At 42.9% G+C, this 14,720-nt stretch overlaps 1 protein-coding gene across 1 annotated transcript in view; it reads left to right on the top strand.

The window, feature by feature from the left end:
* Positions 1-14,720, top strand: part of GTF2IRD1 (GTF2I repeat domain containing 1) — a 993,687-nt gene that overhangs the window by 898,915 nt on the left and 80,052 nt on the right. Inside the window, exon 25 of the mRNA XM_086954598.1 lies at positions 13,022-13,214. Coding sequence (XP_086810724.1) covers positions 13,022-13,214 — 193 coding nt within the window. The remainder of the gene's footprint in view (positions 1-13,021; positions 13,215-14,720) is intronic.

Below are 14,720 nucleotides of genomic sequence, written 5' to 3'. Positions count from 1 at the left end.
CCTGTTTAAGGATCAGCCCTCGTCATGATAGGAGACTCAAAGGTCGTCCAAGATATGCAGAGTCACAAACAAGCCTTTATCTTCAGACTTTTGCAAACCACAACACGGTGGTGATGCGTGTACATCTTGCCCGGCCATTAGAGCTGGAGGCCTTCGGCTGTGATCCCAGAGGCCTTGACATCAGGCTTGAAATGATGTCAACTGGCAGGATGCATTCATAGCAGGATTAAGCATAAGAATCTCCAATTTGGCAGAAGGGAGAGGCTTTTAATAAGGTAATTTACTTAACATTTACATCCTCTGTTGGTTTTCTGAGGGTAGCAGCTCAAAACGTTCACGTTTCTTTAACCCCAGAGATAGATTCAAGCTATGCAAGTAGCACATTTGAGGCAACACCTTGGTGAGAACGCGTGTGTAAATATTTATGTAACTTAAAGCTGACTGCAGCTAATGGGGCTGAGTCCAAGGAGATAATCCTCGCACTGCACATCTGAGTCGCCACACTGCACATCTCAGGACCATCACACTCTGCACAGGTCACACGTTTGTTTCAGCAGGTGCATTAACCGAATGAGATATGTTGCTGACATTCAAAAGTATGTCCTGCAGGTCACACACGGTCTTGGCAGGGGGTGCATTATTTACTTTGTTGGTGCACAAAAATCCGTACAATACAGGCGTAAAGCTGCTGGGCTCTGTTGCAGGAATGCATATGTGCAGGTTTCAGGTCACACGTTTGTTTCAGCAGGTGCATTAACCAAATGAGATATGTTGCGCCCCATCCCTCGTGTTGCACCTCTCAGCCTTGCTTGTGTGCGTTCCTCTCTGCCTCCACTGTGTGACCTCTGTGCCTCCCTATGCCCTCCTGTGTGCTCCTGTACACCCCCCTGTCTCTGTCCCTCTGTGTGTACTAATCTGCCCCATCCCTCGTGTTGCACCTCTCAGCCTTACTTGTGTACGTTCCTCTCTGCCTCCGCTGTGTGACCTCTGTGCCTCCCTATGCCCTCCTGTGTGCTCCTGTACACCCCACTGTCTCCGTCCCTCTGTGTGCACTAATCTGCCCCATCCCTCGTGTTGCACCTCTCAGCCTTGCTTGTGTGCGTTCCTCTCTGCCTCCGCCGTGTGACCTCTGTGCCTCCCTATGCCCTCCTATGTGCTCCTGTACACCCCCCTGTCTCCGTCCCTCTGTGTGCACTAATCTTCCCCATCCCTCGTGTTGCACCTCTCAGCCTTGCTTGTGCGCGTTCCTCTATGCCTCCGCCGTGTGACCTGTGTGCCTCCCTATGCCCTCCTGTGTGCTCCTGTACACCCCCCCTGTCTCTGTCTCTCTGTGTGCACTAATCTACCCCATCCCTCGTGTTGCACCTCTCAGCCTTGCTTGTGCGCGTTCCTCTCTGCCTCCGCCGTGTGACCTCTGTGCCTCCCTATGCCTTCCTGTGTGCTCCTGTACACCCCCCTGTCTCCGTCCCTCTGTGTGCACTAATCTGCCCCATCCCTCATGTTGACCCTCTCAGCCTCTCTTGTGTGCGTTCCTCCCTGCCTCCGCCGTGTGACCTCTGTGCCTCCCTATGCCCTCCTGTGTGCTCCTGTACACCCCCCTGTCTCCATCCCTCTGTGTGCACTAATCTGCCTCATTCCTGGTGTTGACCCTCTTAGGATCTCTTGTGTGCACTTTTCTCTGCCGCCAGCTGTCCGCACGCTTCCATTGTTTCATGTGTGCACGTCCCTGCTTCCTTGTGTGTGCACACCTCTATCTCTTCTCTCTTTGTGCATGCTACTGTCATAAGAACGGACGTGGTACAGGTAGGCTGTTTTTTATTTATTTATTAGTTTTCACTTTTATATAGCGCAAACTTTACCCGTAGGTATAAGAGCGCTTTAAATCAGCATGCTTATAATAAGCAAGACTAGCACTCTATATTACTGCCAACTTAGCTTAGCACAAACAATGTTGATATACCAATTGGATGCACAGCTTGTGCCACCACACAAGTAACTAAAACCTGCTGCATTAATGGGAGACAGATGACACTTAAACATCACTCTAATTGCATGACCAAAAATGTGGTCTACTGTATCCAGTGTCCTTGTGGCCTTAATTACCTAGGAAAAACAACACAGGAAATAAGGAAACGGATAACACAACACCAGTCCCGCATCAGATGCAAAATTCAAACTGCGCCATTGATTGAGCACTATAATAGCATGTCACATGCTCCCACTGATATGAAATGGTTTGTTATCGAGTCTGTAAAGGGTACAAGGAGACGACCTAATGTGGAGAAACTGCTTGCTCAAAGAGAGAACAAACTGATTTGGTTATGTGACACAGTAGAGAACGGGCTGAACACTCTTATCGAATGGCATTCATTGGCTACCTTAGTGTAATTGTCTTTCGATTCGGCACTATCACATACGGCTGTATGTGATAATCAATATTATGATTCTGGATGTAGTCTAGGAAGTTGATGTTTTTTGATGTTTCTTTATGTCAATTGAGTCTGTTTTAGTTGAGTGAGTGTAAAGATGAGGCGGAGGCAGGAGGTTGAGGTTCAGGATTTATTCAGGAGAAGAGAGCCGTCCAGCTTGAGGGGAAGACACAGCAGCAGCAACTGCCAAAGAGGGAACACAGGGGAGGAATGCTCGGTACAGGACAATCTAAAGGGTGACATCACAGGGTGAGGGGATGACAGCAATGGCAATACAGATCACCACACACCTCCCCCCTTTTTTAAAAAAAACAATTTGAGGAACACAGTAAAACAATAAGAAAAGGCAAATCAGATATAATCACGGTATTTGTTGGGCCTAACAATAGCCCTCGAACTTTTTCTTAAACGATTGTCAACACAAACATTAGAATCTTCATTTAAGCTATTGCCAACATTGATATTCGATGAGGGAGCAGTTGCACGGGAAGGATCTTTGGCAACCCGAGAAGTGCTCCACCAATTGCCATTAGACAGTTTGACAGCATTCTTGCGAACATCAACAACCTGTTGGGATTCAAGAAATTTCGAAAGACCTTTCTTAACTATGACAGGATTCTTGATTCTTACCCAGTCACCAGGATGAATGTTATGGGAAGACTCTTTTCTAGGTTCAGTAGAACAAGGTAGAGAACTGGAAGATTTTTTGTTGGCACACTCCCACACTGCTTCCAAATCACAGCCCCGGTGGAGACTCTTGACCATCCAAAAGGGAAAAGCTTGGGAGCAAGCTTTTCTTCCTCTCATTAGCTCGAAAGGAGAAAAACCTGTGGCAATATGGGGAGAGATGCGATAAGACCATATAAGATCTTTTACAGCTTGAAAGATACAATTATTTGACCTGAAAGCAGCTTGCACGCATTCGACAATAACTCTGTTAAATCTCTCGGTTTTGCCGTTGCTTTGGGGATGGTACAACGGAGTTCTGGTATGTCTAATACAGCAATTGTTAAGGAAGACACCCATCTCTTTGGAAATGAATTGGACCCCGTTGTCGGTGAGGATTTCTTCTGGACACCCTTCCCTGAGGAAGATTCTGCTTAAACAATCAATAACACTCTTGGAGTTAGGAACATTGATAGGTTCGACTTCGACCCACCTGGAAAGATGATCAACAAGGACCAGGAAGTATTTGGAGGTGTTGGGAAGGACATGGAACGGACCTAAGAAGTCCAGACCAATTTTTTGCCAGGCCCTAGCGGGAGGAGGAACAACAGAATTAGAAACACCTTCTAAAATGAGAACCTTGTCACTGGTGTTGCAACGTGAACAGAGTTTGATGGCTTCAATAATCTGGTTGTCCATTCTTGGCCACCAAAAATTCGATCTGACGTTTCTCTTGGTGATGGTGGCACCAAGATGACCGGAATGTGCATCAGTAATAATTTTCTCTCTGTAAACAGAAGGGGGAATAAATTTATCACCCCTAACAATTTTACCATTCTCCAAAGAAAGTTCAGAGTTAATTTTCCAATAAATTTGAAGCTCAGGAGAAAGAGTTTTTTCTTTAGGCCAACCTTTTTGTATGAAGGAGATGGCATCTCTGAGGATGACATCATCCTCGACAGCCTTGATCCAGTCACATTCAGCGAAAGAAACAGACGTTTGGGAGATATTAGCAACAAAACATTCCTCAATGTCAGTTTCGTCATTCTCATCAGGTTCTTGTAGAGGTAGCCTTGACAAGCAGTCTGCCCGTCTATTTTTGCCGCCAGGGATGTAAACAGCCTTGAAATTGAATTCCAAAAGTTTAGTGTAAAGTCTAGCCAATCGAGCAGTGGTGCGATTGACGTTTCTGCCTGATAAGATATCAACAAGGGGACGATGATCGGTTTGAAGAATGAACGGTCTACCCCATAGATAAGACTTGAATTTCTCAACACTCCAAGCACAAGCAAGCAGTTCTTTCTCTATGACTGAGTATTTCCTTTCGACAGGACGGAGAGTCCTGGAGGCAAATCCGACGGTAAATTCTTTACCGTAGGCCATTTGAGAAAGAACAGCTCCTAAGCCAAATTCGCAAGCATCAACAGTGACAACGGTTTCTCTGTTGCCATTGAAAGGTTGAAGAGCAGGAGCATTGGTAATGTGCTTTTTGATAAGCTGAAAACCTTTTTCACACTCATCAGACCAGCTGAAAGTGGCACCTTTTTTAAGTAAAAGTCTAAAACACTCGGTGGTCTTGGCATAGTCTCTCATGAATTTTGAGTAAAACTCACAAAGACCCAGAAAGGACAAAAGCTGTTCCTTGTTGGAAGGGGCGGGAGCTTCAATGATGCTTTTGACAAGACCAGATCTTGGCCTGATGCCATTTTCAGAGATGATATGACCAAGATATTCCACCTCTCTGGTTTTGAAAACACATTTACTCTTTTGTAAGGTCACGCCTCTATGTTCCAAAATGTGAAAGACCTGGTCAATAACTTTGTCATGTTCATTCTCAGATTGAGTGAAAATAAGAATATCATCTTGAAAGACGACTACATTGGAAAGTTCCTCAAACATTTCTGACATGATGCGCTGGAAGACAGCGGCAGCAGAAGCTAACCCAAAGGGAAGGCGACGAAATTGGAATACACCATCAGGTGTAACAAAGGCAGTGAGATGACGTGAAAGAGGATGCAACTCAATCTGGTGGTAGGCCGCCTTTAAGTCAAATTTTGAAAACCAAGTGGATGAACCTACTTTTGCTAATAAATCCTCAATATGAGGGAGGGGAAAGCCATCAACCCAGATAGCCTGATTGAGACTGCGTAAATCCACACACATCCTAAGGTCACCAGACCTTTTCCTAGCAAGAACGATGGGAGAAAGCCATAATGTCGATTCAACCTTTTCAATAATTTCATGTTCGCACAGGGATTTTAGATGTTTGGACAAATCCTCTCTGATACTGAGTGGGACATTTCTAAGTTTGTGTTTGACTGGAGTAATGCCATCTTTGACTTTGATGAAATGTTGAAAATTGGTGATTTTACCAAGGCGATCTTCAAAAACTTTTTTTGCAACTGCCAAAGAGGGAACACAGGGGAGGAATGCTCGGTACAGGACAATCTAAAGGGTGACATCACAGGGTGAGGGGATGACAGCAATGGCAATACAGATCACCACAGTGAGTCTGTTTATATGTTGTAAAGTTTACGTATTGGCCTGATATGGGTGTGGAATACAAGACAAATAAGTCTCCGAAACCACTCTAAGATGGCCACCGAGTTCACTTGCATAGTGACGTCAAGGCGCCTAGCGTTATCTACGTTGTATGCGGAAGTTGATGGCTTCCGCGATCTCATCCGGAGAAGACACACGGACTCCTTAGAGCCGGCGTTCCTTGGTCGTCCAAGTAAGTCTGAGGCACGATAGTCTCGAGTTGGTAGGATTTCTAGCGTGTGTATGGATCTAATCCTGATTATGGAATCTTTTGTCTTCTAGAGTTTCGGGCGGCTGCCAGATTGTAAGTTAGTTTTACGTTCATGCACGTTTGGGTGTTGAACTGAGGGAGTTATTTTCAGCTAACCCAGATTTATTTATTTATTTATAGAACGACCTGTGTGGCGTTTTGGTCTGATGTAAGTACGTTACACCAAGTACGTTACACTCAGTAGTGCACCTATGGTATATGGGTTAACTTACACTCGAATTTATGCATCAGCAAGGTAGAACATTGAACTTACCTGGTATTCTAGTAACGTAGTCCTGCTGGCACTAGTCACGTGGTCTTCTCTTTGGCACATTTGTAGATATGAGTTGGTTTACACGCACTTGGTGGTTGTTTGACGTTGCATGCAACACCTAGTCATGTTTTAGTGTAGTGTTTGGTCACTTTATTCTCTGTATTGAGCTGCATTAAATCTCCGTGTACCCTAGGGTTTCACTTATGTTGTTATGTTATTATGTTTGTATTAGATACCTCTGTGCAACTCTTTCTGTCCTGAAGATGGTCCTACGGATCTGTTTGACCAACATGGACCGAAACGTCAACGCCTAAACACCTTTTATACAAACATACTGTACAATTCATTTGAAACAATATTTGTGAATTGGGCTGCATATGTAATAATGTGCATGTGGTCCCTTTATTGTGTCCACACTATGTGTTAAAGGTGTTTGTTTGCCACCATATGATTTGTGATATATGGTTTTGGTGGTCTAATGTTGCCAGATTTCTGATTTCTGGATAAAAGTGAAAAATACAAAAGATTCAATGACTGAGAATCAAAAAATAAATATATATTTTTGATACTACTCATTATTGTTGTTCCTGAAATCCCTCGGTTACTTTTTCTAATTGAGTGATCATAATTATGACACTGATAAATGTAAAATTAATATTGTGAATGATTCCTACCTGGACATTTAGCTTATATGAGAACTGCACCAGCACTGGCCCAGGGAGGCGATTGTGTGCCAAGATTTGTTGCCCAACAAATACAGTGAGCTGATGCTCTGCAGAAGAACCGCTATGCTGGAGCCACTAAACATAGAATATGAGCACTGCCCGTCCGATTTCTCCAGCCCCATGAAAAAACTGACAGCCTGCTTGACGGGAAGCTGTCAGAAACGCCGACGGGAGCTGAGGAATGACAAAACATGCAGAGGAATGCCCCCACCTGCGTGCGCACACCGCACCCTCTATCAGGGGCGATGGTGCACCGTGTTGTGAGCAGAAGGGAGCGTCACCACAGGGGGAAGCCCTTCCCTGCAGCCGGAGTGACCGTCAGGCAGGAGCGCAAACTAGGCGCTCCAACGTGCTATCGCACCGGGCAAAGGCAGTTGTTAAGGGCTCGCAACACATACCGTGCATTCCTGCCCTCCATGAGATCCCCCCAGGTAGCATATTTCTACAGCGGCTTACAGCGACGCTCGCTGAGAGAAATGTTAGTGCCAGCACACTGTCAATGAGCACAATCACGTCTAGAATGCCCCCAATGTTCTCGCAGTAAATATAGTACGATGTCCCCACAGACATAAACAAGATCAAGGAAAAGCACTTATCTGGCTGCTGAGCAGCAAAGAAAGAGGAAGTGTTGTTCCTTGATGTTTTTTATTTGGGACTACCTCTATGGTTGTTTTGAACTATGCAAAGACTCATGGTATTTGTAGTCTATTGTTATTTGTTTAAGGCTGCCGAGCAATAAAGTAAGAGAGAGTTAAGCATAATCCTCTTTTTCACATTGCCCCATTTAACTTTTGTTCCAACGGACGGACGTTTCCAAATCTTGGGATGCCAAAACTTAACTAAAAGAGTTAGTAGATTGGCGTGTTTCCTGAAAATCTGTCCATGGGGCCAAACGTTATCTGAAAATCATCAAGTGCCTTTTCAATGGAAAGTCCAGCTGAACCATAACTACATAGTGATGACTGCCACTGTGTAATATCTATCTATCTATCTATTTATCGATCGATCGATCGATCGATCTATCTATCTATCTATCTATCTTTCTTTCTATCTATCTATTTCTACCTATCATGCCCTTACTCTCTTTATAATTCAATACAATTAACCAAAAACAGAATGCAGGGCATTGAATGTGTTCAGCAAGGTTAAATTATGCTCAAAAGATATCATGACCATTAAAATAGTTGGATCCACGTGTAAAGAAATTGCTGCATGCAAGGTATGAGGCAGTAAAAAGTGTTTTTTCACAAGTCACTTTAGATGATAAAATGTCTACATTTAATAATACTATTTATTTTACACTACAATATTATTTTAAATGTTTTTCAATATTACTTTTGCTTTGATTTAATGTAATTTCTTTTATTCAATCAAATAATTTTTAGTTACCCATCCCTGAACCCTTAAACTCCTTGCAACTGTTAAGAGTATCAATATCTGAACCTTAAAATCCTCTTACTAACCCTGAAGCTACCATTCCAGAACTCTTTACTACCCCTAAACACCACCTATCCCTGAACCTTAAAAAATCCTTGCCACCTCTAAACACAACCCACCCGGAACCACCCGGAACCTTGAAGCCCCCATAATATCCCAAAGCAATTCCCTTCTCTGAACCCTAAAACCCCGTAGATGCTCTCAACAATAGCAATCCTAGAACCCTAAAAACTACTTACTATGCTAAAACTCTACCAATCCCTGAACCCTAAAAACGTATTACTATCCGTTAACACAACGTTTACACAACCCTTAAAAATTCCTTACTACTCCCAGATTCTACCCATCCACAAACCCTAAGAACACTTTACTACCTCAAACACCGACAATTCTTTAACAAAAAGTAAAAAAAGTTTTTAGAAAATTAAACCATTTACCTATTTATTACATTATTCTTTAAAAATCCTATTTTTTTATAAGTGTTATAAATTGATCACCTTAAATGTAATTGTTTAAAATTAAACTAGTTATATCTTAAAAAATACATTTAACATAAATGAATTAAAAACACTATTACACATTAAAGAAACACAATCATAACAATATATGTATATATGTTTATATATAAACAGCTGCTTCTTCTCCTTTTGTATTCTTCTAGCTGTGGAACTTAACAAGAGAGTTGACAGTAGGAGAGAAATATGATTATACTGTTATATTTACGGTGCTTCCATTACTTCCACATCATATGCTTGCTCCTGTTATGAGCAACCTCTCATGAATGCCTCAAAGTTTGGAGAAAAACAAAAGACAAATTAGATCGTGTGTGGGAGCAGGAGGTGTTTACCACCTAGGATTATGATAGTTGGTGTGCAAAGTATGCCCTAGAAGCACTGTTGTTACTATAAATCTATACAGGATCTGGGAGTTTAGACAACATAAACTGTGGGAGTGGTGTCCAGACTGATTCAAGACACCTCCACTGGGTATATTCGCCTGCATACCAGCTAGCTCACACTGAACTCCTATTACCAAAGAGCGAATAGTTTCTGGCAACTATCGAACATGACAACCCTGACCCCTCAGGGATCGTCGAAGCAATACAGTACTTTTCGCTCAGTCACTCGTGCTTGCTTTGTCTCAGATAGATACATAGAGTAAATGATGGGTACTTTTTCAATAAGCATTTCTTGAACCAGTGTCATTCTAGTGCAACTACCTCAACATATGTATACTGTTCTAAGCACCAACAGAGTAAATAGATGGTAGAATTGTACCATAGTGCTAAAACAATGAATATATTGCTTAATCTCCACAACGGCCCCCACAACGCTAAGGATGCCTGGCCTCCACCTTGGGGGTGCCCAGGAGTGGACGCCTCACAGAGAATGCCAGGATGGGTTCCACAGCAGTATTCGTACAAGCGCCTTGAGACCCTTGCGGGTGAGTAGTGCACTATACAAGTATCAATTTACAATTTACAGGCATATTAATACATGACAGTAATAATCGGTACTCCTACGATGCTAACCCGAACTAGATGTACCTAAGTGTACCTAACATGTATCTAGGTTTATAGCCAAGAATCCGCCTAGGAAAGAGTCAACCCCATTACCTGATGTAAGAGAACAAAGGAACCTGTCTTGGTCTTGAGATGGACAACAGTGAGGGATGTCAGACCACAGCGTGCTGGAGTGTCTGCGTGCAGGAACCTCAACGTCTTGTGTCAGCATAGAATTCTTTTTCGCCTCTCCCTTGCTTAGTGGAGATGTGGTGCTTATGCAACCAAAAAGTACCCTCAGGGGTTCTACCTTGCTTATATACAGTTATAATGCAGATAATAATCCTGCTGTGATTCTGAGAATCCTCCATCATAATAAATGAGACTAGATTTTAAGGGAAAACAACACAACATTTATTCAGCACCTAACTAGGTAAAAGGTCAGCACCAAAAACTGTTATGTAGTACAATGGCAGTGTAACTGTAGGTGAAAGGTTAAGAGACTACCCAGCCCTATATTGGGGTACATTGCGAATCATAATAGCATTTATCGGATACTACCACAAGGTGTGGCTAGTATTTACCAGTTTATGATCGAAAAGACATACATATGCTCTTTCCTATTGTAAACAGATTAACAATATCAGAGTCTCCTTAAAGGTAACTATATCTTTTGGCATACACTTATGGTGTTGTCCAGTGTTAAAGTGAACTGACAGGCTCATAGTTGCCATTTCTAACTGTGCCACAGGATCATCTCGTCTACAAGACCATAGTTGGATACAACTAATCATTCCTTCATCTTTATCCTTGTGGAACTCAGGATGGGTACCTACAGGATATAAAAGTGTTTGGCCATGTTGCAACTTGGATCAAGGTTCTGTTGTGGTGGGCATAATACTACAGTGTTTGCTTCTGTGGCTTATAGGAATTCTTGCTCAGGCCTCTTTGTCCCCCAATGTTAGGCTGTCAATCTCTCCCCTGCTTCCTTCATGAGATTTTCACAATTGGAAGATCCCTTTCAGAAGACACTTTGTGATGGATATAACTCAATGATGATTCTTCACGCTAAGAATATCCCTCCCGGTGCCAGACTAGACTAGACATTTTTTCCAAGCAACAGCTCTCGAGCACCACAGCTGAATCTCCACTCACCAGCATGTAACAACATCAAAGATTTCTAGATGGCAATGGGTGCCCAGGCATCTCTTCAGTTTTTCCGCACCGCATTGTCACAGTCCTGGCACTCTCTTGGTGTCCATAAGAATTCATCAGTACTGCAACAGTGACTAAGTCAAATGTCTCCTTAATTGTCCTCCCTGGAACATTTGAGGAATAATAGAGCTATGGTTCGGTCGCTGGGCCTAGCATCCCCAGCTAGACAGTTCTACTAACAGTACAGAAATGTGTTTAGACTGTTTAATTTCTATTCAGTTCCAGCAGACACAATCTTCTCAACTTCAGCTGCCCAAACAAATGTTACACTGCTTTTGGGGCAGTGTGGATATCAGGGATATTATCAGCATCCGTTTCAGTCACTCACCTCTATTCTCTGCCAGACCGTCTACCCCAAAACCTCTCATACTCCTCACCACTTCCTTAGATGACCATCTTTGATTGCGGGAAGGATCTTCCATTTTGTCACCAGTTGGGAGGTAATCATGAGTGATCTCTTGGTCTACATCCTACCCTTCCTGTCCTTCCACCCAACCGACTCTCCTTCCACCAGTATGTGCTCTCTGGCATACATTTATTTTGGAGGTGGAAATTCTTTCCCTGCTAAAGAAAGAGGTGATGCTTCTAGTAGGGTAATGCGATTATATTCCCTTACTATCTTGGTTGCAAAGAAGGACTAGTATGAAACCCATCCTCAACCCTTTTCTCTGGAACCTGTTCATTCTGCAGGACAAGTTGAAGATACTTCCCTTTTGCAAAGTTCTCCTGGGCCAAGTGTAGAGCATTGGCTGTAGTCTTCTGGCCTCAGGGCAAATACTTCTGTCTGACAGTTTCCCTTGCCCACAAACTTTATCTGAGTTTCATGATGGGGTCATAGCTCAGTTCATAGTCCAGCCATCCAGACTGATGATCACACCATGCTCCTTTAGCAAAGGGCTGACAATTGTGGCAATGGGGAAGCCATGCATTTCCATAACTGGGCTACTGACCAGTGAAGGCAGAATCCCCATCACTAGTCAAATGCCACTTTCTGCACAGTATCTTGGCTGCACAGTTTGGACTTTACTTTCAATGCCCAAAAGACTCACCTTGCTCCCAAGGTAAGAGTTATCCATTGGAGCAGTGCTGGATGTGAGCCACAGGAACGCTTTTCCTCCTGGTCAGAAGGTTGTGGTTCTGCATGATTAAGGTCTGCTTGGCATCATGGATTTGTACCTTTTGTTGTTGCCTCACTCCATACTGTGATACTTGAGGATGCTGCAACACCAAGGGAGCCTCTCAGATCATGTGCTGATCTGCTAGTCAGGTCAATTGAACACTTTTGTGGATGGTCACCTCCAGTCTCTTGGTAGGTCATTCCTTCAGGCCGCTGGTAGGCTCAGGCTACAGTGGTCACAGACACCTCCTCATCCATGTCATAGCAGTGCCTGCACATAAGCATGCTGGAGCTGTGTTTGGTATGTTTTACAATGAATGCATTTGTCCCTTAACTCTTTGCGAGCACCATTTAAATTCTGTTGAACAAAGCATCACCATCCATCATATCAACAACCAGGAAAGTGGGTTTGGGGACCTTGTGTTGGAAAGTGATTCATACTCCCGGCAACAGTCCAGAGACTGCACCTATGATAGCCCAGAGCCATAAACCTTTCATAGTGATCTATAAGGCAGCCAAGTGAGCCATTCCTGGGGCATCATGTAAACATTGTTTTGTAAACTGCAGTTCACCGAGTGGTGTTCCGTTGCCAAAGCTGTTCCTTGTGATCCTCAGTTTAGCTCTCCTGTCGATGATTGGTCAGAACAGTGGGCAAGGTGATGCAACGTGTTATGTAGGTGATGCAATGGCTGCATGTGATGGACTCACATACATGGTATTTGCAGAACAGTGTGCAGTCTTCCTAGATAGGCTAAGGTACATAATAGTTTGTAAGTTAAAAGAAGGTATCCATAATGAATACTGCTGCTGCTTTGGTTAATTATTTTTCTCCCAAAAAACTAAATAGATCTTTTTCACACACGCAGGGGAAGCTTTGGGGTTGGACCGTCCCGTGCTGGTGCCATACAAACTCATCAGAGATAATCCAGAATCCTTGGAGGTTACAGGGCTCCCAAATGACATACCTTTCAGAAATCCGAACACATATGACATCACTCGGCTTGAAAAGATTTTACAGGCACGCGAGCACATCCAGATGGTGGTCATAAGCCAACTGCAGTAAGTTTCAAGTAGGAGCATTTCTAGAAAGTATATATGTAAAGATATATATGTTAATAAAAATGTCAAAGGTTATTTCGACAAGGATACCTACTGTACACTCATGCACTTGAGGATTAATGATCATATCAACAATTTCAGTGTGTAAACTGTGTAACATCTACAGAAACGTAGGCATTGAGTGTAGGTCAAAGAGCAGACCGCTAAGTGAATCTTTTCTTGGTGCCTGGTAGTATGCATCAGACCTACTCAATAGGTAGTGAGAAGGGAATTCAGACTTGTTACTCATTTAATTGGGAACCCATTTAATCCACTGCCTCAATGAGGGGTCTTCCTTCAGAAGGTCAGTGTTGAGATGGTTGTTTAATGGGGTATACAGAAGGACGTAAGGCTTCCATAATAATGAAAAGACAGAAAGCAGGAAAAGCAGTTATGCTCCTGAGGTGTATCGTGGTGGAGAGCAAAGAGCATTGACGGCAGAACATGTTAAGGTAGCAGTGTGTTGTTTTGGGGTTTGCTTTTTTATTTATATATATATATATATATGATGTGATCAAGACTGCCTTGTTGCAGCCGAAACGCGTCATGCTGGGGACAGAAGAACAATAAACCACCCTTGAATTGAAAATAAGCGCAGTGTGTGTGGTCTGTACCTACATCGAGGAATCGGTATCTTTGCCGAGGAGTAGGAGTTGGAACGGATATATATATATATATATATATATATATATATATATATATATATATATATATATATATATATATATATATATATAAAATAAAAAAGCAAATGCAGCCTTACATACACTAGAGCTGAATAATGCTGTAAGGACTCCCCATTATATCATAAAAGAATACATTAGAAACAGGGAAAAACAACATCAGAACGTGTTTTAGAACTGTTTTAATGCTTAGCAGTCAGCACAAACTCTCACATGGGACTGAAAGCATATACAGCTCCCAGGCTGCATTGCAGAAACATAGCCTAAAAAGGCTGAAAAGTGAACTCATAGCAACATAGAGATAAACTGGCACCGTGCCTTTAAGGCAGTCATGACCCCCAGCTTCCCATCATTCCTCAGGAGTGACAAGTTAGGTCAGTTGTTCTTTCCGGCACCTTCAGGAAGGATCCTGGTTATACAGCTCCACTTTTTTCAGATTTTAGTCAGAAATATTCTTCACTTTTTTGGAATTTCTTTACTTACTACGACGTCTTTTATCTCTTGAAGCAAGGTTCTGTCTTTTTTTGACAATTTTTGGTCATTTTTTCCACTCAGAATGCCTTCTCTTTTTGACCCCTGCCCTTCTTGTGGAAAAAAGAAGGCCAGGTCAGACTCTCATGAAGTCTGTATTCTTTGTTTGCCTAAGGAGCATGACCCTAAGGCTTGTCCTCATTGCCAGACCCTGTCCAAAAGAACTATAAAGGACAGAGAAAGGATTTGTCTTTATGGGCTGGCAGAAAAGACTTCCAGAGGCAGGTCACCGGCTAACAAGGGCTCCAAGAAG

Source organism: Lissotriton vulgaris, chromosome 2_1, assembly GCF_964263255.1.
Source record: "Lissotriton vulgaris chromosome 2_1, aLisVul1.2, whole genome shotgun sequence".
NCBI classification, from domain to species: Eukaryota; Metazoa; Chordata; class Amphibia; order Caudata; family Salamandridae; genus Lissotriton; species Lissotriton vulgaris.
The sequence above is the reverse complement of the archived record's forward strand: the minus strand, read 5'-3'. Positions and strand labels throughout refer to the sequence as shown.